Source organism: Neopelma chrysocephalum, unplaced genomic scaffold, assembly GCF_003984885.1.
Source record: "Neopelma chrysocephalum unplaced genomic scaffold, ASM398488v2 Primary Assembly neopelma1_67, whole genome shotgun sequence".
Taxonomy (NCBI): domain Eukaryota; kingdom Metazoa; phylum Chordata; class Aves; order Passeriformes; family Pipridae; genus Neopelma; species Neopelma chrysocephalum.
In genome coordinates, this window is record NW_020897726.1 from 3,433,523 (window position 1) to 3,458,098 (window position 24,576).

Genomic DNA, 24,576 nt, shown 5'->3' on the forward strand with positions numbered 1-24,576 from the left:
TATCTTCTATATAGGACTAACTATACTTTTATCATTTTGAGGAGGAAGCTGATGACTGCAGAGAAATTCATTATGGATGAAAACATCATGTAATTTTTAGCATATAGTTTTACTCTATATGGTCATCCACCTACCAGGCATATGTGGGTAGGTGTTCTCATTATATTAACAGGGAGTTGCCTTTTAAATTTCCCATGGATCAAGTGAACAATAGACCTCCATTGCGTATACATGGCAGTGCCATTGATCTGATTGATTTTGAGTTGCAGCAGTGGATGTGGTCAGTCGTGTGAATAGGAAAGGCGCAGTTAACTCTTTTCATGAAAGCCTGTGTTAGCCAAACCTGTCTTTGAAATAAAGTTCTAATAAGAAAGACTGTATTGATGCAGTTAGATTACAGTTCATAGTGATTATGATGTTAGAAAATGAGAATGTTATCTGTGACTTAAGTTGTGGATTTGTGCAACACTGGTGGGGTTTTAAAACTTTGGAAAAAGACTGGTATCATATCTTCTTCAAAGATCTGGCTTTTTATCTGCATAGTGTAACTTTTTATCTCCTTACCCTTCATCTTCAAGGCTCATGTACAGCAGCATAGGCTGACAGAGATTAACAACACAGAGTATGTGTGGCTTCACATCAACATCCTACAGAGAAATGGTTTTAAATGGTGGAGGAGGCCTTTCAGTAGCTCAGAAGAAATGTTTTTGCCCAGTTCGTGTGGTTGCAGTCAAATCAGGAGTATTAGGCATGTCTCCTGCCTCTTGGAAAGATGAACATGAGACTGTTGGCAGAACAATGAGACACTCGGGTCTGCTGGGTTGCCTGGTTTTGTGCCTTGTCTGCAGCTTCTTGGGGGAGTGGCCCAGCTTTCCTTGGACAGGGCAGAGGAGATTCTTATGCAGGATAGGCCATAGCTTGGTGAGAGTGCTCATTGGAGGGGTGAATGTGTGAAGGATTCTGCAACTGAACTGATGGTCTATCTGGGACCATACCGGTGGAATGGGAAATCCTGCATGGCAGCCATGCAAGGCACCTGCAGAACCAAAAGCTATCACATTTCCACTTTTTGCAAGTAAAATTATTACTTGCCTAAGATGCATTGGGCTGTTTGGGGCAGATCTTGTTCTCAAACTTAAGACTGAAATCTATTTGTGGATCTGAGTTCTACAGTCTGGCAGAGCTTCTGAAGATGATGAAAATCAAAATACTTTAGCTTCAGTGTATAGAAGCATTAAAGCCTTATTTTGAACAGCAATGGATTTGTTTCACAGAGGTAGTTTTCTAATAAAGGTAATTTGAAAATATATTCCACATTTGGTGATATTCTGGTCTAATTTCTTGAAATAAAAATTGTGAAGAAAATATTCCACTTTCTACAATGTCAGTATAGTCCAAGCATCAGAGTTTATACAGAAATATATTTGTAGTAATTTTAGAAGTGCCATTTTTAATATAATTATCTTTTTTTCCCAGTAAATAGGGAAACTGTTTAATTCTGTTTTCACCTTTATTTCCAAACTTTTGTTTCCAGCAGAGTCAAAATGTCAGACAAAAGTGATTTAAAAGCAGAACTTGAGCGCAAAAAGCAACGTTTGGCTCAGATAAGAGAAGAAAAGAAACGGAAGGAGGAAGAACGAAAGAAGAAAGAGGTAAATTTGCAAAAACACCTTTAAATAGCTCATGCTTGAAGAAGGGGCTTGTTGGGGTTTTGACATCTAAGTATTGCATAGCCCAAGGTATCTGTCATGTGGAATGAGATCCTTAAACCCACATCAGACTAACCTTAAAATCAAAATGCTTATTTTTAGTCAAGAATGTTGGGGTAAGGGAATTGCTTTTAAAACCATGGCACTGTCAAATGACAACAGTTTAGACAACATGATGTGTATGTGTGTGTAGAAAGAAAAATTGATTTGCCACAATGCTTTTTCCTGGGCTCTCCTTCAATGGAAAGGGAGTGGAGAGTGGGGAAAGACAGAAAGAGGCCTCACATTTTTTCAAGCCATTACAATCTAAATATGTATTTTTGTACTCTGAAGACTAGTTTGATTACTAGCTAAGGTAACAGATTTACAATTATTATTCTCCAGTAAAGTAAAACATAATTGCAATTGCATTTTCATCTTCTGGCATGGTTGCATCTTTCAGTTCTGTTAAAGTTTGATTGACATATTAGTTTATTTGTCCTTGACAATATGCATTAGGTTTTTCATTAAGGGATTTGTACTTCTTTTTGTTCAGTCACTTAGTGGAATAGAGGTGAGAATTGACAGGGAGTGGATATTAATTTTCATGCAAAGTCAGAGAAGCATTAAGTGATTATGCTTCCTTTCCTTCAAATGTCAACACTTACTATAGTTTAAAGCACCTGTTATCCTTTACTAATAACTGGTTTCCTTTTAAACTGACACTTTAATATTGTACATGAATTTCATGGAATTATCGTGGAAATGTGATGTGATCCAAGAAATCAGAGTTCCAGTTTTGGCTGTCTTTTTAATCTTTTTTCATATGAGCCACATTTGTGCAGTTACCAGCACACGCCCCAGTGAGGCTCCTGGAGTCACTGTGGGTGTTGTTGATAAGCAGAACTTTAAATGGTAATGTTTTCAGTGTTCATTACTAAAGAATTAGAGGGAAGGAAGCCAAGGTAACGGCTCGAGGAAGCTATTAAGTCCTTTCCTTTGTCCCCTGACTCTGATTTTATGCCTCATGGAGATCTTGTGGTGGTTGGAACTTTCCATTGTCCCCGATGGCCAGATCCAGCTTGTCTCAGGACACCCAGCTCTACAGATAATGCTGCAGTGTGTAATTGTGGAGCCGTAAATGGGCTGCACTGTGATGCCAGATGGCATCCAGGAGTGATGGCTGACACTCACTGAGGTGCTTAGCCATGCACACTAGTGCAGGAGAGTTGTCTGCAGCCCTGCATGCTATGAGACAGTTCATGTGAAGAGCTGAGCGCAGGAATATGCCTGAACTTTGTAAAAGCAATGTGCTTTCTGGCCATGTCCAAACTGGAGAACATGGGATTCTTCAAGGTTTTTTGTTGTGCTTGCACCGACATCAACACCAATCTGAGGCACTATGCAAGTCCCCTTTGCTCCACACTCTGCTGGCAGCAGAAAGGAAAATCTTTTTGTGCAATTCTGGCTAATACAGATACTCCTCCTGGTTTTAGATGCCAGAGAGGGAGAAGGCTAATGTGTGGAAGATCCAAGGAGGTATAGATATCTAAGCAGAGAGGGAGGGGTCTTGTGGACCTTTAGTTTTGGCTACTGGTGCCAAAGGCTGCCAAAGTCCTAGTTTAGAGATGTTAGTTCTTTCCTTTGCTCCTGTTAGATGTTGAATATTTTCTGCTCATATAGTTGCTAGAGCTGATTAAATGTGACATGAACTTTTCTGTTTTCTTCTGTTTTAATTCAGGCTGACCTACAGCAAAAGAAGGAGCCAGCTCAGGAAGATTCTGACCTAGACCGTAAAAGAAGAGAGACAGAAGCTTTGTTACAGAGCATTGGTATATCTCCAGAACCACCTCTAGGTATTTAAGAGAAGAACACTGTAAAGCATTCAGCTCTGCCACAATGAATGCATTCTTTCTCCTAAAGCATGCTTGGCTTTTTTGATTTTTGGCTGTATTAGTGAAGTGAACTCTTCTGTTTGAATGCCTGCCATACCATCCACATATACAAGCTCATGGCATTATGAGTACTTGTCATTGCCAAAAACATCTGTTTCATTTCTTCAAGAAATTTTTGTGAACATAATGCAGGTTGGTTTTGCATACCAGCAGTGATTTCTTTTCTGATGGATTGTTTTATCTTCTCTCACATCTATCTGATGACCCAAAAATATTATGATAAATACTGTACTTCATTAGTCCCAAGTTTTGTTTCAAAAATTCAGATTAATCATTTATAAGGAAGGAGGAGCATAGTCATGTTGGAATTTCACTGATTTTCTTTTAAAATCAAGCAGAAGTGGAGAAGGGAAATAAAAAAACCCCCCACAAATAGCAAAATGCTTATCAACAAAACACTATTGTAGATTTTAGCTCTGGTTTCATGTGCTCAAGTTCTTTTCTGGTTTTGATGTTTCATTTCTAGAACCCGAAGTCCTCAATTTAAAAATACATTTAGTATCAAGTAATGGTTAGGTTAATTTTATGTATAATAAAATATGTTTTCTTGAATTATATCATAATATTATAAAATCAGATACATTTTTAATGTCTAGTGTTTAAAATACTCATTTTTATCTAAGAATGAGTATATATGTCCTTATTTTATGAACTAAACACATATATTGATGTTGCAAATTATCAATTCTTATCTTAGTTAATTATTTTGTGTTTAATACTGACAAAAGAACATGAGAATTCACATTCCTTTTAGTTAAAAATAGTATTTTGCTCTCTTTCATTTCCTGTATATACTCTCACAATTAATATACAAAGGAGGCTTTAATTCTGCCTTCACATGTGATACCAGGTCTCACTGCGAATATGGAATACGTAAACAACTAGACATACCTGGAACCTGCCAAAGGGCTGTAATGAAGATGAATTCCCTTTTCATGCTGCAGTCGTTTCTATGACAGTCTCTAGTGAGAATCTACATTAAATGTTTGACCACTTGGAAAATCCAAATCTCTTGACAGGTCTGTCATTATACATTATAAAGCATAACAAAGTAGTTTAAAGCTTTGCTCCATTAAATCTATAAAAGGAAATGCACATGATTTAAACCAAATGGGAAACTTTGCTTTTGCATTAAAATCCCTTTTTGTGTTTATTCAGTGTGGCTGCTTTGAGGAATACTTGCACTAAGTGTTGACCGAAACCATCTCTGCATTTTTAATATTTTTGAGAAACCATTTTAAAAGAAATCAGGATATTTTTACTCTTTTATTTATTATTTCCTTGCTGAAGAGCTTTAACTTGGGCTGACCTCGAGCTGTGAACTTCCTTTCCTGTTTCAGGAAACAAAACTGCCTTTGCATGAAATATGCTTTGAAAGCCCTGGCAAGCCAAAGAGAGAATCATTTCAAGAGCTTGGGCAAATAGTGTCTAAACCAAGGGAAACTTTTCCTTGAGTGTTGAAATCATGTCCCACCCAAAATGGAAATTTATATGACCTACCTTACATAACACAATCACTAAGCAAACTAATATGTATTCTCACATCTTTGGGAAATGATTTTAACTTAGCTGGATTTCCTTATTTAGCTTTTATTTTTTATGTCATTTCCACACTGCAGCCTTAGAGCATATGTAGTGATCACTGGCTTTTTATTTAAATTCAGAATTTGAAACGTATGCTTGTTCTGTTACCTACTTGACTTTACCAGAAGAGTTCACTTAGTTTTTTGACAAGACAAGCCCCTGATATTTCTTCACACCTTTAAAATCTTTTGCAAGTCAGCTTCAAACCAGACCCAAGAAAACAAGTGGTGTTTTATTTCCACAGAAATCTTCTCCATTGATTAGCTGTAGATTTCCATTGGGATTTCAGTCCTGTCTAAATACATGTCAGTTTTAACACTTCCAGGAGACTTAAAATTCACTTGACTCTCTTCCTTTTCTTTTTCTTTCCTTCCTTATTTGCTTTCACCATTTCAAACTCTCCTACTCATTCATCCACTATCATTTTGGTCCATTGGTTTTGATTTGTCTGACACTGCTCTTCATCAGTGCAGTCGCTGCATGTGTTAACATGGGATACCTGTTATTTTCATTATTTAGTCCCAACCTCTATGTCTCCCTCTTCGAAATCAGTGAGCACACCCAGTGACGCAGGCAGCCAGGACTCAGGGGATCTGGGACCCATAGGAAGGTAAGACACAAGAGTCAATAGAATTGAATAAATGTGGGTTTTTTCACTTCACTCTTATTTCCCCATTTTTTCCTTTTCTTCTGTAAATAAGAACATGCTGTATCAAATGTGTACTTATGTTTCTGCATTTTCCACTGTGTGTTACCATCCAGGAAGACTGGTCTCAGATGTGAGGTAAATAGACGTATGCAGCGAGCAGATCTTAAGCTATGAGCCCCAAACCTCATGGTGGAAGCAAAAGTTCCACTTACACTTCTAAAATGGCCCACAGAAAGCTCTCGTTCTGTGTGGAAACACACTAAAAACAGGGGGAAGCGCCTAGACATAGAACCTGTTATTTAAGTTCTCTTTGTTCAGATAACCAGCCCCCTTAGAAGTTCTCCCCCGTGTTACACCAGGTTGCCTCAGGTTCCTGAGGCTGCTCATCACAGCATGTGGCAGGGAGGAGCTTGGACAGCAACAGGCTGAGACATCCCAGGACCCACTGACAATTCTGCTTTGGAAACTCTGGATATTGAAGAGTTTCAAGCAGAATGGGAGGGAAGTAACTCTCCTCTTGTTGGAAAGGGACGGTGGTGTGTGTGTGAGGGATGGTAACAAGCAATCTTCTTATCTTTGTCTGCACGGTTTAAATAGAAAATCCCAAAATAATTCCTACTCTGGAGCAGAAAAGAAAGGAGGATGCTGCTGGTAAAGGAGCATATGTTCAAGTAAGAAGAAGTGCAGGCAACTACACTGTGTATTTTGAGAAATGTGAAACATGGGTTCCAATAGCTCTTTTTGTATCAAACTAATTCAACATAGACCTGCCAGCGCATCCAGATCTGTGAGCCAAGACTCTGCTAATGGTTTGAAAACACAGTGGTTGCTTTCTGCAGTTAACAGTGCTCAGTAGACGTTATGACTCCACGGACATAAAATGTAACGTGACAGAACTTCAGTTCATCAGATTTCATGCCACAGCAGCCTTCTACTTCGAAAAATCACACTTCTCTAAGCTGCAAGTGTGTTGTGTCCCCTTCAGCCGGATGCAGACACTGTCCGTTGTGATGTGGAGCCTGCGCATCTGCTACTAAAATCAGCTCAGCCTTGCTCCCACGTCTATCCTGTAGAAGAAATGGAGGTTATTAAATGGAAAAGCCCTAGCCTGTGAGATGTTGCAGTTCAAAACACAGAAAATAGCATAATGCTGCCTTCATAAGTAAATGCAGTAGACTTCAGCAAATCGAAGTGCTTTGAGTAGAACAAAAATAGTTTTAAAGCAAAGTATAGCCTGCTGTTCGGGATGAAGTTATTTCCCACAGTCCTATGTGAAGCTATGACAAAGCTGGGTGGAGACTTCTGAATTCCTGGTTTTTCTTTGAATCTTAATAGTGTAACTTTTTTACCACAAGGATAATGAAATGCTCTTGGAAGAGTTTATTTTGCTGTGACCTACAGGAGCACTTTGGCTGTCTGTCAGCAACAAGCAATGAAAGCACATGACCACATGTCCTTTCAGAGGAGAATGGAGTTTGTCCTTTTCTTCAGAGCTCATGCCGTACTGCATTGTGGGGCTTTCATTTTGGATGCATTTTTTGGCGTGTCATGGCCATGCTAGGAATTCAGTGGGAATCCTAAGACCTTGCTTGTAGACCACCAGTTTTCTTGGCATCCTCTCAGGTGTTGAAGGGGCTGTGCCATGTGCCAGGACGGCTGCTTGCAGATGTTTGCCTGGAGCAATTGGTTTCTGGCAATGGAAATGCGATAATGTCTGGTCCAGGCCCTGGGGAATGACTGTAACTAGTGGATAGTACTGGGTGGCAATTAGTCAAATTAGTGTCACTGGGTGCAAGTAGATGCACTCAGTGTTTGTGCATTTATGATAGAGCAGTCAAACTGGGAGAGGAAGATGTTGATAGACCTGTCATCAGAGCAGGTAAACAAGAGGAAAGCATCTCAGCTGTTTTCTCTGAGAGATGCTTAGACTGTACTTCTGACTTACTTTGACTACTGTATATATTAGTGCCTGTTTATCTGTATAAACAAAGTTGTCCTTCATTTTAATGTGTCCTTCTATTTCGAACTGTGTAATAGAGAGGGCACTTCTGCTGGATTCCCTGTCATTCCATCATACTTGTTAGATCTTTTGCTTTTCCTCTTTCTGCTGTGACTTTTCTGTACTAGGCTGAGCTCAGGCTTTAGAGGGGAGCAGATTAGTTTCAAAGCTGCTAATGCCCCAATCTCTGTGATCACAGCTTGTCTGTCATTGTTGCTGCTAACACTGCTGCAGAAACGATGAGCTCACACAGCCTGGCAGAAATCCTGCCTGCAATCTGATTACTCATTGCTGAAGTGTTCCCCAGAGGAAGATATGGATATTCAAAAAAAAAAAGCTGTGAAGTCACAGATTTTGGCTCACTACATGAGAGAGGCTCTGTGGAAAGCTTTGGAGAACGCAAGAGATCTTCATATGTTCCCATATGAGGGAGCAGGTTCTGTTGCAGAACTAAATTGTGTTCATACTTCCTTGAGTTGTTAGTACTTCTGGTAGTAGTCAGACTTAATCTGTTGGTCCCAATATCACCAAGTATACCTGAGGTATGCTTTGATCAGCAAACACCTGTGATTCTTTATGTAACAGTGAATGTAGTTCAGCCAGAAACCCAGGTTTCTGACATCTGCTTTTCCGGAAGGACAATTGATAAACTGAAAAGTTTGAACAGTGTTATGTAGTTGTAGTGCTGGAGACAGAGACCTCACTCAGTCTTACTTTGCAAGATAAAAACTGACTGGTAACTTACTTACCAAATGTAATAGTTATATGGGGAGGAAACCAGCTCTGGAAGGCAAGGTGTAAGAGCAGCAATGTGTTTGGTATTGAAACTGGACAAATGCAAAACCAGAAAAACTCTGTGAAATTTAAGAGTGAGACAAATTTACCTAAAGACTCTATTGGATCTTCTGTCACTGCCTGTTACTCATTCAGGATGATCTGCCTGCCAAACAGGCAGATACTAGGTCAAACAATAACTCATTCATAAAAGTCGTGCGGCTCTTTAGTTGCACAGGAAGAAAAGCTGCATGGTCACAATGGTCCCTTCTGCCATGCAACCTATAGACTAGTAGTGCTGCTGTCCTGCAGGACCATTGTCCATTATCTCCAGCACAATAGCCAGAGCAGTGTTGTCTTTTCCTTGGTGCCATTCAGCTTCTTAGGGGATGGTATGAGGCAGACTGCGTAATAGCACTAAGTTATGGAATCATTTCTGTCTTACACAGCCCAGGTTTCTGTGGGGGTTTTTGCTGCTTGATGTTTAGTACCATTTAGCTATTTGTCATAACCTTTTCACAGGGCATAACACTAGGTTTCAGCAGCATTCCAGCTTCCCTCTGAGCCATGACGGTAACTGTAAGAATAAGCAGATGTTAGATGAGTAACAGTTCTAGAAGTTGCTGACTGAATGCTTTCAGTTGGACAGGAGAGCCAAATATTTTTTTAATTATTTTTTTTGGTCTTGGGGATCATTTCTGGATAGGTAGAGGTGTGTCATACTTAGATTCTGGTGCTGCTCTTAGTTATCAGGCTGCACTGAACAATTAATTGGAGCCCAGCTGTTGTTCAGAGAGCAACTTACCTATCTCCACATTGCTTTGCACATCGCAGTTCATTTTTCTGATGCCTGTGTTTCTTGTGCTACACAAATAGGACAGGAAAATGACATCATAGCCTGACCTGTCTCTGAATACATGGGTTATTGGTTCACAGGGCTTTCTGTTATTCAGACACGACTCATTTTCCACAAGACAATGTTGCAGGATCCCATGAAGATCTCCTTGGAATAGAGTATGCTTGGCTCTTTCAGGATAAGTATTTTGCTTTGTTTAGTATTTTGTAAGCATTTTGATGATTCCCAGTGTCCTATTGCTGATAGTCAACTTATACAGACGCGCATAACTGAAATGTAGACTGGAATACATGTGAAGAAAAGGGCTGAGGTAAAGGCATTTGCCAAGAGCTCCTGTGCTGTAGCATGGTGTGAAAAAAATTTGCCTCTTCAGGACTATTAATATGGAACTTCTTCATGATAACTATATACATCTCCCTAGTGGATACTCTGAAATTTTGCTACCATAGTATGCCAGAGAGGATAATAGATATTGTATTAGAGCCATCATAAAACAGTGCCCACAAAGAGGCATGTTCTACTACTCAGTATACCTTAGGTATTCATAAATCTCATGTTCATAGCACTCTCAGCCATGAACTCCAGATTTGTGTCATCTGAGGAAGCGTACAAGGACAAACCTTGTACAATGCCTCAAAGCCAGGCAGCTCAATACCAGGTCTTGTGGGCTGAGCAGCTCCCTGGAAAGGATATCCTGGCACAGGTAGGGCCAGAGCACTAGGGTCGCTCTGTGCTTTGCATATGAGCTCAACTTTAGACAGCAGAAATACACCTGTGCTGGAAGGATGTGCTGCTGTGGCTGGGTAGCTTTCAGTGCTAATACAAGCCTGTGTTGGTGTGTATTTGTGTATTACCTGCACCTTGTCATGTGTTCACCCTGTCCTGTGTTCACCCTGTTCACTGGCATATGGCACACTGGGAGTAGTTCCATTTGTGGACCAAGGTGTGATTTATCTGTGTGGCCCATTTTGCCCTGTATCCTTCACTGCTCCTGTATGTTCCTAGCTTCACCGTCCTACAGTATGTGTGCACAGTAGCATCCCATTTATTGTTGAGCTGAATTGTGTGTGCGTGTGTGCAGTGGAGCGCCCTGTGTGCAGCACTTTCCGCTGTGCATTGAGGAACATGAGAATCCCATTAGGCTGGGTGTGAAGTTTCCCTCCTGCCATCTGCTCAGTGAACTGCACCAGGCTCAGCTGCCTTGGATGTGTAAAGGTTAATGGTTGTCTTTCTTTCTGCAACAGTTTGATCTGTGCTCTTTTGCTTTCTAACTTGTGTGTTTTGCTGCCCGTATGTTTAGATACCTGATTACTTTGTGGGCTACCATAAAGACAAAGACATAGGAAACACTTTTCATCTTCTGGTGGCTTCTTTCAGAGGATGATTGATTCAATGTGGTATTTTATCTGCTGTAAAATAGTGCAAGGTGGATTATTTTGTACTATTTCTCTCACAGTCCATTGGATTATTCGGGTTTGTCTGGCTACAGCTACTCACTCTATAATTATTGTTCTTATTTGGATTAGGGCATTATATAATACTTAGTTTAAATAGTTCTTACCTGAATTATGTTGTCATTTGTTTGATATCACAGATTTTGAAATGTGTTTTATGCACTGATATAGATTAGCTTCCTTCAGTGTATGAAGTTTACTTACAGTGAAGCAGGGTCAGTCCTTCTTTAGATGAAACTGTAAATATTTAATGAAAATTCCTGTGAGAATGAGTTTGAGCATAGCATTAGGTAGCAAAGAAAACAAAAAATAAAGGGAAATTGGATTTCTCAAAGAGATTTTGTAGCAATAATATGCTGGAGAAGTTAGACCACTCTGGAATACTGATTGTCTCATCATCACTAGTTTTCTAATTCTACCTAAAATACATTACATGAGCAATCCTGGAAATAGAACAGCTGCCTGGAATGCTGGAGTACTTTTCTCTGAGGAGCAGTATTGCCTTTGGCTATGGCTCTTGGCATAATTTTTTGTCCACTCTGTCAGTTCATCTTGCAGTTACTGTGACTTCTGAATGTTCCCAGTTGTATTCCAGAGAACATAGTAGCAGCTGTCATATTAGGTTGGATGTCCTTACCGATAGGGAGTTGAGAGCATGTCTTCTTCTCTCCCATTCTATTTTGAAGTTTGCTGCCAGTATTAGTCTGAATTCATGTATGTTTTCATCAGATGTGATTCTGAGTTGCTGCCATCTACCATGGCCACTTTGAGCCATTTAGTTATAAAAAGAAATACACTAGGATATGTTTTCTTTCACTGTGTTGATGTTCACCCCCAGTTTGTATTGGCCCAGTGCGGGAAGAAACAGATGTAATTCCAGTCCTTTTTCTCTGCAGCTTGTTATTTACTCACTTTTTTATAATTATTCGGTGTTCTGCTTTATAATGCAGCATCTAAACAACACACAAGTCTTGTGTTAATCCTACATTGCTTCATGTAGGATTCCTGCTTCTCAGATGCACAATCAAAAGGAAAGAGGTAGCTCTAAAGCATCTATGCACCAAGTGAATCAAAGCATATCATTATTTTACAATTTTGTATTTAATCTTGCTTGCCGTCAGTCAAGTAAAAAAACCAAAAAGCACCTCTATTCCAGTGTGTTCTTACCACATATTATTTTAGATCAGAAAGATATTTTTTGTTTGCTGATGTCTCATGAGTGCATCTAGATGTCATCAAAGTCTTCAGGTTCCGTGCTTTTTAGGGTTTTTGCCAGAAAAATCAGAATTGGCAACTCAGCTTTTATTTTCACTGTTTTATTTTTGAACAGCTCCTTCCCTAGAACAGTAATATAACACAACAAGAAGCTGAAGAAAGGTATCAGAATGCCATTCTCTCTTTTAAATGCCTGCTTTGCTGTTTAATTAGACAGATAAAGAAGGCAAAGGAAGAAGGTGGATCTTGGTCTCAATTTAATTTATACAGGAATGTTGGATTATTGTAGTAAATAATCTTTTACAGTCCACGCAGCATATTTCCTATCTTGTGGAAAACATCTCTCATAGACATTAACAAACCCACGTTCCTGTAAGATCTGCTAAAACCACTGCTAACAGAACCATATTGCCTAGGGCTTAGCTGTTTTATCATTAAGTAAATGCATTTGACAGGTTCTGTGCAATGATGCTGTTTCATCACTGCCACTCAGCTTTGCACGACCAGCATTTCATTGTGTTACTAGGTTCAGAAATGACAGGGATCCTTCTTCAGTTGCACCAAGACAAGTGGGCCTGTATTGTACTGCCTCAGGAGTAGCAGCTGTAACAGTTATTAGTAGTGGATTATTTTCTGTATGGTGGGTTTGTTTTTTTTTTAAATCAATTTATATGTACAAAATGGCTTTTAAATGGGTGCTTTAGTGGCATACTTATTTCATAAATGGGCTGAGCCAAAGGGAAGCACAGAACAATGTAAGGACTCTGAGGGAGCTACAGGAAAGACTGAGGGAAAATAACTACTTTATGGCAAACTTCACTTGAATGGTGTTTTATTCAGAAAAAGAAGGATTGTAACCCTAGGGACTGTTGTGTAGTCTTTCACAATGGAGAGTCATGAGAAATGTCTGTTTGGTGGCTAGAGATAAACAGGATAGCCTGTGGGATGCTGGCGTTGCCACTGTTTTGGTGGTGTTGGGCTTGGTATGGGATGTTTACCATTATATGGTAAAACAGAGATTAATACCACCCAGCTGTTAAATTTTTCCCATTTAATTTTGTCTTGGCACACATGTTTAATTTTACAGTCTTAGGGGCTAAATCATGCCTTAAGCCTTCTTGAGCTGAATGGTGATGGCATCTGTGAAGCACTGAGAGCATCACCTCCTCCCCCTGCCTGGAGTAGCTCTGGCTGTCTCTACTGTCTTGCCTTAGGAACTCTGCCACTTTCTAAAGCTATGCTGCAAATCTCTCACACTTCCCAACATCAGGCTGTTTACAGGATAGTAACATGGGTGGTCAGTCCTCCTTACATGAGCACATTACGGTTGGCTGTGTCAAGTTGTTTGCACATCATGGCTTGCCCTGCACAGGTTAGTATACAAGGCTGGAGGATGGCAGATTTCTTATATTGTTTTCACTCCTTTTGTCCCTGCAGAAGAAGAACCACAGTCCTTCTTTATATTCAATGTATATTTAGCCCTAAAGCCTCTCCCTGCCACTTTTTAAATTCTTTTTTTAGCCTATAAACAGAAGCAGACACCTTAGGGACTGATATTTGGCAGTTGCTTTCAAGTGTCTGTATATCTGACCTAGAAAGTAGGGAGTGTTTTTCGATGTGTGCCAGTTACAAAGTCAGAATGGTCCATATTAATTAGAATCATCTGCAATCCTTTTAGCATGCAAGCCTGTGGCATCATTAAGGATTTTCATGCTTTCATTCCTAAAGGATGGATAGAGTTCAGTCCTCCAGATCTTTGATTATTTTTCTCATTAGCAAGCATCTCCATGCTGTAAATTAAAGGAGAAGGAAAGATTGCCATTCCCAGGGTGCTTTGTAAAGTGCCTTGGAAACCTGAGCCCCAGCTGCATCCAGAAAAAAAAATATTAATTTATAAAGCCCCACTTAACCATTTAGGTTATCAGCCCAGCTGTAGTTACTTCTCTCTAGTTATTTCTAAGCATGTCATCATATATTTAGTCAGACAATCAGATGATTTTAGGGACTAAAACACTAATCCTCTTAAAACAAAACAACTTATTTGCTAAGGCCAGCTCAGCTTAAACAGTTCTCTTGCACAGAATTTATTCTTGATTTAATTAAATTGAGTAAGATCACTTCCAATATTAAACCGTTTAACATAGTTAGACTGGTACAGTTTGTGCACGGTGATGTTTTCTCCTTCTCTAGCCTATTAAAAAGACCCTTAGAAAATTCCCATTCACAATTTTACCTGGAAAAATAAAAAGAGGCTATGAGTAGCTCTTTTGTTAACTCAATTTTTAGGAATTTTCTTCAAATCTGTAAAATGGGAATTGCTGCCACTGGCAAGATATTGATAAATCTCTCTTTTTTTCTTTTTCAAGGAGTTTCAAAACAGTCTAAGCATTCCATATTAATTTTTTCATAAGCAGAACTTATGAAAATGAATAATTTTCCATTTAAAACTGATTTTGATCCAGAGATTTTAGTTGTACTTATTTACTTTAGTAACTCAAACTCAGAAAATAATTTCTGAGCTGGTCTAACAAAAGTCGGATCATTGGGTCATGACAACTTTTGAGGTTTTGACTGCTAATGTGAAAAATTTTTGTTAGCTCACACAGCGAGCTCTTTTTTCAACCGTAGCTGTGGAAAAAGATCTCATCCCCTTCTGGAAGGATTTTGCTGGTTTTAGAGCAAAATGAATTGTAAAAGGAAGGGAAACACTAGCTCTTCTTTTAGCTAGTAGTTACTGGATTTTAGTACTGAAGGAAAATTGAAAATTTGCTGACATCTTTCACCTTCTTCTTCAGCTGAATAATACCAGACCTAAAAATCACAGGTTCTAGCCCTTGTGTTACCCTCTTTGACTCCACTGAAAGGTTATGGATTACCTTTCCTAGATTTGACTACTTAATGTGATTTTGTCTTTTATGCGTTTGTACCCAAAGCCCCTTGATGTTTATGAGAAAACTTTCCTTATATGCATATCCATGTAATCTGTATCAGTGTCCTAATGTGAGTACAGTGGTTCCTTTCAAGCATCTCTGGGAGCATATAGAATTTCTCCTGCCAAGTTCTTTCTTTACATTTGTGATCATTTGAGTTCTGTTTTGTTGTATATACTCTTGGTATGAAAACCAAGATGAAAATAGTGTCTTAGAAAAGAATTTTTGGGGTTTTCTATAGGAACAAAACAACTTGTGCCTTCCCTCTCCTGAACGTGGTTTTTATTACTGCACTTTCAAAATGACCGTTCATGATATCTGGCACTTAGAGTAAATCTGTGTCAGTTCTAACTGTTTGACCTTCTGTCCTTGCAGATCCAGCCTGCTGCTCGCAGTGACCCTCCTAGTAAACCAGCATAAATTTGCAGACTAGGATTTATGTAGGTATAGCATATAAATTGTGAGAATGACAAGGTTCATTACATTGCCAGGAAACTATATTCTTTAATGTAGACCTGAATCAAAGGAAAGACTTTAAATATAGCAGATAAGTTCAGCAGATTGGATGAATTTAACTGCTGATTTAGTTAGTGGAATTCTGTGAAATGGGAATCAGCGAGGTGTTGGTCCTGTTCTTACAATTGTTCATTCTGATTTAAAACTATTTTTTGAAAACTATTAAATCCATTCAGCAGCATAGCCTTGATTTAAAAAGAATTTTGAAATATACTTGTGTTTTAAATATTATTTGTCCATAATTTTTCACAAATATGCCTAAAAAATAAGTAAATCAAGAGAGTATTTTAAACTCATGCCATTCTGAGAAGGGCTGTTATGTTTGCCAGGCAGCTGAAAGATAGCATTGTGCTCTCAGGGAGGTCAGAGTTGCTCTTTTTATTGGTGAAAACTGGAAGTCAGAGGTGTCTGCCTGCTTGGAAGTGTAAATGCAAATCCAAACCTCTGACTGTGCTCCAATAGTGATGCCAAACTCCTTGCTCTCGGAATGTATTAAGGCATTTTATTTTATGATTAGCAGTCCTGCTCTGAACACAAGAAGGCACAGGGAAGTCAGAGCAGACTTCTGCTCTACAAGCACAAGTGAGCGTCTTGTTGAGTGGCATAAATCCTCCCTAACTGCTGATGGCCATCTTGCTTATAATGTGTCTCAGAAAACAAGTAGCACAAGGAAGGTATTTTCTTTTTGCCAATCCTTTCAAAGTGGAACAGATCTGCAAAACAGAGCACAGATGGCAGCAGAATAGTGGCTTAAATGCAAAGTATGTGTTGAGGCAAGTGGTACTTTTTCCATCTCTGAGTAGTAGCTTTGAATATCCTTTTTTTTATGTACTTTGTTTTGGAGATACATTTTAAATGTATGGAAAATATCAGAAAGTGAAAACTATAGTGGAGAAAACAAAATTATAAAAATATAGAGTGAAAGAAATAAAAAAAGTAGTTTATCTATACACACATATATTTTTAAACATCTGCAGTAATTTCTCATCAACAGTTTCTTAGTTCAGATCTATTTAATCAGCAGCAAATTAAGAACTTTGGAGAAACTGACACAACAACGCAGGCAGAACTCTAAAATTTTAGCTAATTATTTAGGCAGTCTTAAATTCATTCTGACAATATTCAGACATTCAAAAAAAAAAGAAAAAGAAAGAAGGCTAGATACATGATGATGACGTTGAAATTGCAAATAATACTGGATTGTAATTTTGTGACAATATTTGCTAGTGTATTGAAAAAATGTGTTCAAACACATCTTAATGTTTTATTCTGTTGGTGATTTTAAAATAGGTCTCATATCTTACAATTGTTGCATCAAATATTTTTAAGATTATGTGAGTTGGGTGGAACCCGGTTTTCAGTATGTTATCTGTGTACAGGTGCACAGTGCTTAATGTAAGCAATTCTCAATCTTTTGGAAACTGTAATCCAGGATTAAAATTGTAATTTTAAACATCAGGCTCTTCCTTACGTCAAAGTCAAAAGCAAGAATCCTGTTATTCTCTGCAGTCTTATGCTTTTTTGGTTAACTTTTTTTTTCTAGTTCACTTCTTTTGCTAGTTGCATTGGAAGCTAGAAGGAAAGAGAGCATGAAGCAGACTGAAGCCTGCGGGCTCTCAAATAGCTCTCCCATCAGTGCAGCCCCTTGGCTCTTCAGCAGGAGCTGGCAGGGAGATGGAAGGGAGAGCTCGGAATCACACAACCAAGGTGAGAGGGCACCTCTGGAGATCTCCGGTCAATTCCCCCTGTTCAGAGCGGGGTTACCTAGAGCAGGTTGCTCACACTGTGCCCAGTTGGGCTTTGAAAGGATGGAGATTCCACAAACTCCATGGTTAACCTCTTCAAGTGTTTGACTACCCTCATAGTAACAATGTTTTTTCTTAAGTGGAATTCCCTTTTCTCGATTTTTGTCCATTGCCTCTTGTCCTGTCACTGGGCACCAACAAGAAGAGTCTGTCTACGTCTTCTTTACTCACGCTCCCAAGTCACCCACACAAGTTAGTTGGCTGTACCTGCCAAATTCTTTGTGGACAACCACCTCTAAAACCTACTCATAATTGGAGTCTAAGTTGGGGACCTGGAACAGCTGCATAGAGCAATTTCCTGTCTTTCTGCTTGCTTGCAAAGAGTCCACAGTGACATTTACTGGTGGAGCACTTCATTTAGGTGCCTGAAGATAGTATAAATCCCTACTGAAACACTAAGACCCCCTACTGCTGCAGATGGGGAGAATGGGATTAGTCACTTTCTCATAATTTTAGAAGCATTCCTTTGGTAAGCGAAGGTGCCTTGAGACTTCATGTGCTGTGGGTGACTCCATATGCTGTGGGAGAATCCCACCTTCATTTCTGGTCTCTTTGCTTGGGTTTAGTGACAGCCTCTGCTCTGCTTAATGGGATTTGCTTTTGATCTCTGAAAACCCTATCAACAGCTTAATCTGTGGAGTGATGGCACAGTCTGTCACTGTATTTTAGGGTTAGGAGGGCATTGCTATTTCCCCCACAAAGGGTCATTTTAGGACGCTGTTGTTACTGCAAGGGGAGATGCTTGGTTTGGGACCTGTCAGGTCTAATGGTGTTTCATTAGGGACACATATGGATATCTCAATTCAGCAGATACCTCGGGACTCAGTACACTGTCAGTGCAGTTTTCTCCTGGTCTGTAGAGCACAACAGTTCTTGGTGACAGGAGATGTCAGAATATGGTGTTTTGCTTTCCTTCAGTTCTGCTTGAAGGTGTGATTTGCGATGCTGCAAAGAGGTTTCTGCCCTTTAAGAGGCCCCCTGGGAAAGCAAAGTTTGCTTTTATTCCTCTGAGTAGTCTGTTTTTCAAAAGCGTGAATTTTCAGGCCTGGTTACTCTTGACCTGGGAAAAGGGAGTCGGGGGAGAAAAGAAGTCATGCAGAACACATGTTCTGCAGCATCAGCAACAGATGAGGGAGGATTTGATTTTGGCTACAGGGAAGCAGAGTCAGAACTAAGCTGTCAGTATGTTGCACACTATTTGAATGAAAAGTGTTGGCTTGGGGCACTTAACCAGAGCCAAGTTCTATTGTGATATCACTGATTCCAGATATTAAATATCATTTTATGATGGTGATTTAATAAGTTTATGTATTGTCACTGATGCCTTACATGTTTCATATACTACAGCTGAGGCCAGACCCAAAGTTGTTTAAAACAGCTGAGAAGTTCTCATGGATTCCAGGCGGTTTTAGATGTCAGACTCTGTGCTTCATTAATGCATTCTGAGGTTGGGAAGTTTTCAAAAGGTTTCAAATGTTTTATTATATCTTTATTTATTTTAGTCTGTTCCACATTTTTAATCTACATAATTGACATTATACAATCAGAATAAAATGTTCTGGAAGTAAGGTTACACAGAGCATTATAACATGGCAAGGTGCCTGTTTTTCCACAGTAACAATAATACAGAAAAGGGAGTGGTTCTGTTCAAATTCTGTTTACCTCCCTTAAATTTTGCAATGGTCTCTGTTCTCTTAGAACAGTGTTCTGAATATCTTCCTAATGCTTTGGACATGAATTCAGAATAGATAAATGTAATAAGTTGCTTTACCATCCAATCCTTTAGTAAATGTATGACACCTGAGTTTCTTGCTCCTATTGGTTTCTTTCTACAGGTTATTCCCTCCGCAATGGGTGAAAAAGAAGATGTATCAAAATTATCTGGTAGTTTTTCAGTACTAAGCTGAAACAGCACCAGCATTAATACTTTCCTAAATTTGAGAAAAAAAATAGGTTACTGAGGTAAGAACACAGAGAAAATACAGAATACTAAATACACCTATCTAAAGGAGGAGAGTGAAAGCAAATCAGTTTAAAGAGAAGATAATAACACTTGTACATTGTCTACTTAGTGCAACATCTAAAAGCCCTCATTCCCTTTGTACTGCTTCAGAACAATCAGTTATTTGGTAATACTTGCAACTTTTTATCCTGCAGTCAGCTATGGGCAGCTGTTGTGCACTGAACTTGTAAAAGATGGATAACAGAGTGCTTAAACCCCAACACAGGGCTACAGTTTTCTTTTATGAAGAAGAAAGAAAGAAGAGGAACCAGCACCTAATCCTTTTCCTTGTGATAAAGTCTCTGGAGGAAGAACTCATGCACTAGATTTGCCAAGATTGGCAACCACTTTTTTGCTGAAATACAATGGCATTTCACAATCCCAGCTGAGAACTGTCCACAGGAGAATAGGCATAATTACGATGCTCATTCATATGATCAAGGAATGTCGTATGCCATGTCTGCTCATCACAAACAGATTAGCTTTAATTTTCTAGTCTGGATGACTGCACAGGTTACTCGACATTATCTTTGGTTTGCTAATCCTCAAAGAATTTATTTCTTTTTTGATGTTATTGCCATGGAAACTGGCTAAATTGCAGATCCAGATTACATCTTTACTGTTCGCTCACTTTCATTTTGGTCTGCAGACTTCCTTTAGGTGCTAGAAAGATGCAAAGAACAAATCAATATTGTTCCTTGAAACACAGAGTCACTCCCTGTGCTCTCCAGCCTTCACTATGTGGGTGTAGCCACTTGTGTTCTGTCTCTTAGGGCAAGAGACCGGAAACTTGAAGGTCTGCTACCTGCAGCCTCATTTTCTGGGATAACATTGCTCAGCCAAGCTTGAGAGGACAACTCAGCAGATTGCTTTCTTATCTATTTCTCAAGACTTTGCAAGTATGCACACAGTGATGCAGAGAGAACAGTTACCATTTGGAGCACAAATCTAGAAAATGTTTTGCAGATGCATTAAACTATTGAAAACAGGTATAATCAGGAGTCAAGGAGAATTGCTATCAAAAGTGTCAAGAGTGATGAAGGCTCTATGTCAGAATCCAGATAATGAAGTACTTAAGGGAAGAACATATCTCTACTATATGTCTGCATGGAACAAATGATGGCACGAACCATAGGCGTTACTGTTCTCATGTTTTTGGGATTTGAGTGCTGTCTTGAGCGTGGGAGATCTCTAAATTTATTTTGTTTAGGCATTCATCTAGGTACCAGGTAAACAGGCCCTCTCTTGTGACCTGAATGGATTCTTAGAGGTGAAACGTAGAGACTACACCTCTTTAGAGACCTGTTGCAAGCTCTTGTTTTAATCAAATTATAATGGAGTTCCTTCTGATGAAATGGCCTTTTTCCCTTGGGAAATTTTGTATGTTTGAAAGTGAATGTTGGGGGGAAGAAATTGAAATGAGTTACATATATTTTCTTTTAAGTGTTTGGAAAACCTGGATATGCATGTATAAGTAGCCCCTAGGCAGCAATAAGATTAGAAACTGGCACTTACATATCAAGTCCTAACATATGCTACCAACCTTGGTGACATTACAAGCATAATCTTCACACAGATAGCATTTTTTAGGGGATCTATAATTCATTAGTCACTGATGCCTTTGCCTTGCATCAGGCATTCAGATCTTATGTCCACTTTCCACTGTACTTGCACTGCAGTCAAGTTACAAGGAAAAATCTGTTCTTTATTGTTGTATTATTTTGTCTCTGAACCTTTTGTAATACAGTTTCATTTTGGAGGAGTCTTTCTCTATCAGTGGGAAATCTTTTATCCCAATAGACATCACTATGGATCATAAGAAGTTGAGGGAAATAAGTGCCCTTATGTTGCATGAGAAAGCAGCTTTGCATGACAGTTTTTCATTCTGTTTGTATGCAAAGGATGTTGAGATTGCTTCTCTTTCACTCTGACATGACAGAGTGCAACACATGCCCTTGTCTGTCTCTCCAGAGAGTGAGTTAACACTGGTAATAGAATGGGTGAGTTTACTAAGAATGGGAGGTAGAATAATTATTTGGCTTTAAGAGATCTATTCCTAACCTATTTCAATAACTTGTTACTTTATATGAGTGCTTCATTGGCAGAGGTTGCTGTTGTTGCAGAAAAACTTGTGTAAATGGAGCATGGCTGGTTATATGGTTGATTTTGGCTGAACCTGGTAATATTATGTTCTCTGTATCCTCAAAATTTGTATTCAGAAGAAATGAGAGGAGCTTTTAATTTTGTCAGCTATCATTATCCAGTGTGTTTGCATGATTCGCCTGCTTTAGTGAAGGAGGACTTTGCTTTAGCCTCTGCTAGTGAGAGCAGTGCATAATCTAGTGTTCATACTACAGGAAAAGGTGCTCAGGAGCCAAACGTGTGTTCCTGATTCTGTCATGGATTCTGGCAGTTTTCTTGCATTTAAAATGTGGCTTCCTGAGGGTGGAAAAACTAAATAAAATTAGGAGCCAGGGAATGAGCAGGCACTTTGAAAATGTTGGCCTCGATGTGTCAATTTTTGCATTTCTAAATTGGAGGATTATAAGTATTTCATGGGACTCTGGAAAGGCTCTGTGAGTGTTTGCAAAGTGTTTTAGAGCTGTTAGTAGGGCAAGTTTCACTGCAATGCAAGGAGCAACGTCTTCAGATCACACCTCTGGAGCATTCGTACAATTGGTGACAGCCTCATATGACAGCAGTCCATTAAGAGACTGTCATAGATCTGATTTTCCCAGATGTATCATTCCCATCTTCCCCGGGAATTTTATCTGGAGGAAAAGAAGAAGAATTTGTTTGTTTGTCCCAGATGCCCCCAAAGTATGTCAGAGCTGCTGTTCAATGTTCCATTTGTTGTCATATGCATTATGTGACGTTCATGCCCAGAGCACTGTTGCACAGGATGGCTGACTGTCCATGTCAGGGGGTTGTGAAGGGATAGACTCTTCAGTGGAGTTCATGGCAAGTGCTCAGTCTACCTTATAAAAAAAAACATAAATAAATTGTGCCTGCAGATTTACAGGTTATTGTGATGGCATCAACAATAGTTAAAGAGTTAGAAATCTTTCAGGAAAAGGAAAAAACCCAACTCCATGTTTAATTAATCAATATCTGACAGAAAATCCAGCTTCTTCCCTTTTTTTACCAATAATATGTAATTTTGATAAGTTGCCTGCCCTGTCACAATTTGACATACAAACCTTGTTTGACATATGGTGGCTGTTGCTTGCACTTGGAAGTTGAATGTACTACATAGACCATGTAACTAATGAGATGGGGCTTTGTTCATCCTTTCAGTTAATTTTGTGTGTTCTTTTTTTCCCTCCCCTTCGTGCTGCACGGCTGATTACCACCCTAGGACCTTGCAATGGGACACAGACCCCTCAGTGCTGCAACTCCAGTCTGACTCTGAACTTGGGTATATGTCAGCTCTTTTTGTTATTAGTTGATTATTTCTTTGCAAGATTTATGTTGAAAATGCTTCCTAGTTGAGCTGGTTGTGTGTGTGATTTTTATTTGCTTTGTCAATTCAAAAAGACTGTAGTTTAAGTTTTCTTTTTTTAGTTTCATAAATAAGAAGCCTCAGCAAAGCCATTGTTGTAGAAAAAAAACCCAACTATTTAAATAATCTCATGAAAAGTTGCTATTTCTGTTGCCTGAAACACAATACAAATAACTATTTCATTACAGATGAAATGTTATCATTGTGGCACATATATGCATGTACGGTTACATTGATCTTGTTTGTACCTGTTGATTCAGACTGTTCTCTCTGAATCATTTGCAAGGTACTTTGCCCCCTCCTTTCTGTCTGCTATAGTTATGCTGTTTCCACATGCAGTAACAATTTCCCCTTTTTCATTAGGTGTTGTGTATGTGCTTATAATTGTGCACTTAAATATGATCATAATACAAGAGTAATTGCCATCTTAGTTGAGCTCAGGCCAATCAAGGTTCTTTTAAATTGTACTAGAGCTAAAATAAATATTTTCTAGTTTGGGATGGAACTTCTTTACCGCAAGCATGTGAAAAAAAAATAATTAATTTAAATAATTTAGAAATGCTTACCTGCAGAGATATTTAGGATAAACTGTTTCTCTAAAAGCATAGGTAGCAGTACTTCAAGTTCTTCAGAGCTTGAGTCATAGGCAAAACCAAATCACTGTCTTGAAAAATTTGCTCTACCTATGAACTTACAGTCTTTCCTGTCTGAGTGTCTAGGCAAGTGTCTTGTGCTTTTACTAGTTTGTGTGCTAGTTCATTCACCATTCTATAAGAAAACCAACAATTTCCTTTAACTGCTGATTGACAGTGCTCCCACCTGCAGTTAGGGATGTTAGGGCTATTCTCCAGGAGAGATCAGAAGGAGAGTATCCAGAAAGCTTTCGAAACAGGGTTTCTCCATATCCAGAACTGCTAGGAATGTTTACAGTCTTCACATGACTATGGCTTCAAATAGGTCCACCTTCTATAACTTTACCTGGGTTGTACCAAAAAGGTAAAGTTTTTTGAGCTGTTTTAACATACAGAAACCCTTTAGGAATCTCAGCCGGGTTTTTTTTGCAGAAGTTTGGGTTAAAAGATGAACATTCCTAGAAGCAAAGTTCCTCAAACAGTTGTGCAAGGCAAGTCCCTTTATTTGACTCATGAAAAGATAACGCTATATATAGCTATGAGACTTCAATCATTTATGAGCACTGAGTGCAAAGGCAAGAAAGAAGCATGCCAAAGAGCAAATCCATAGATATACACTCTAATGGAAGTTCTGCCCCTTTTGAAAGAAAAATGTCTTCAAAACCAAAGCAGAGTTAAACTTTCCTCTAGTGTCACAAGACTAGATAAAAAACCTCCAAAATCCAATGCAAAAGAAATTCTGCAGTCAGCAAATACATGATGTGTGTAGCAAAACACTTCTAGCCGATACATCTTTCTTCTGGTACCCATAGACAGAGGAACCAATGTTATTGAATGGACTTTAGTTACTGTCCTTCTACTCACATCCCATTGGCAGTTTTGAAAGGAATCCTTCAAAGCTTAAGTGCTCTCCAAGATGAATATTCAGGCAATATATAAGAATTATGAGCAGCTTCGATGAAAAATGAGGATAGGAAAACAATAGACAGTTTAGTGTTGCCCTAAAAAGAACTAG

The 24,576-nt window shown here is 39.0% G+C and overlaps 1 protein-coding gene across 4 annotated transcripts in view; it reads left to right on the top strand.

The window, feature by feature from the left end:
* DYNC1I1 (dynein cytoplasmic 1 intermediate chain 1) overlaps nt 1-24,576 on the top strand; it is a 186,176-nt gene that overhangs the window by 16,135 nt on the left and 145,465 nt on the right. For 2 of the 4 annotated variants that reach the window (XM_027684764.1, XM_027684762.1), the window contains exons 2-5: nt 1,535-1,652; nt 3,430-3,544; nt 5,696-5,837; nt 22,786-22,845. In XM_027684764.1, the coding sequence (XP_027540565.1) occupies nt 1,545-1,652; nt 3,430-3,544; nt 5,696-5,837; nt 22,786-22,845 (425 nt within the window). In that variant the 5' untranslated portion in view covers nt 1,535-1,544. The remainder of the gene's footprint in view (nt 1-1,534; nt 1,653-3,429; nt 3,545-5,695; nt 5,838-22,785; nt 22,846-24,576) is intronic. The other 2 variants (XM_027684763.1, XM_027684765.1) reach the window with 2 other exon arrangements.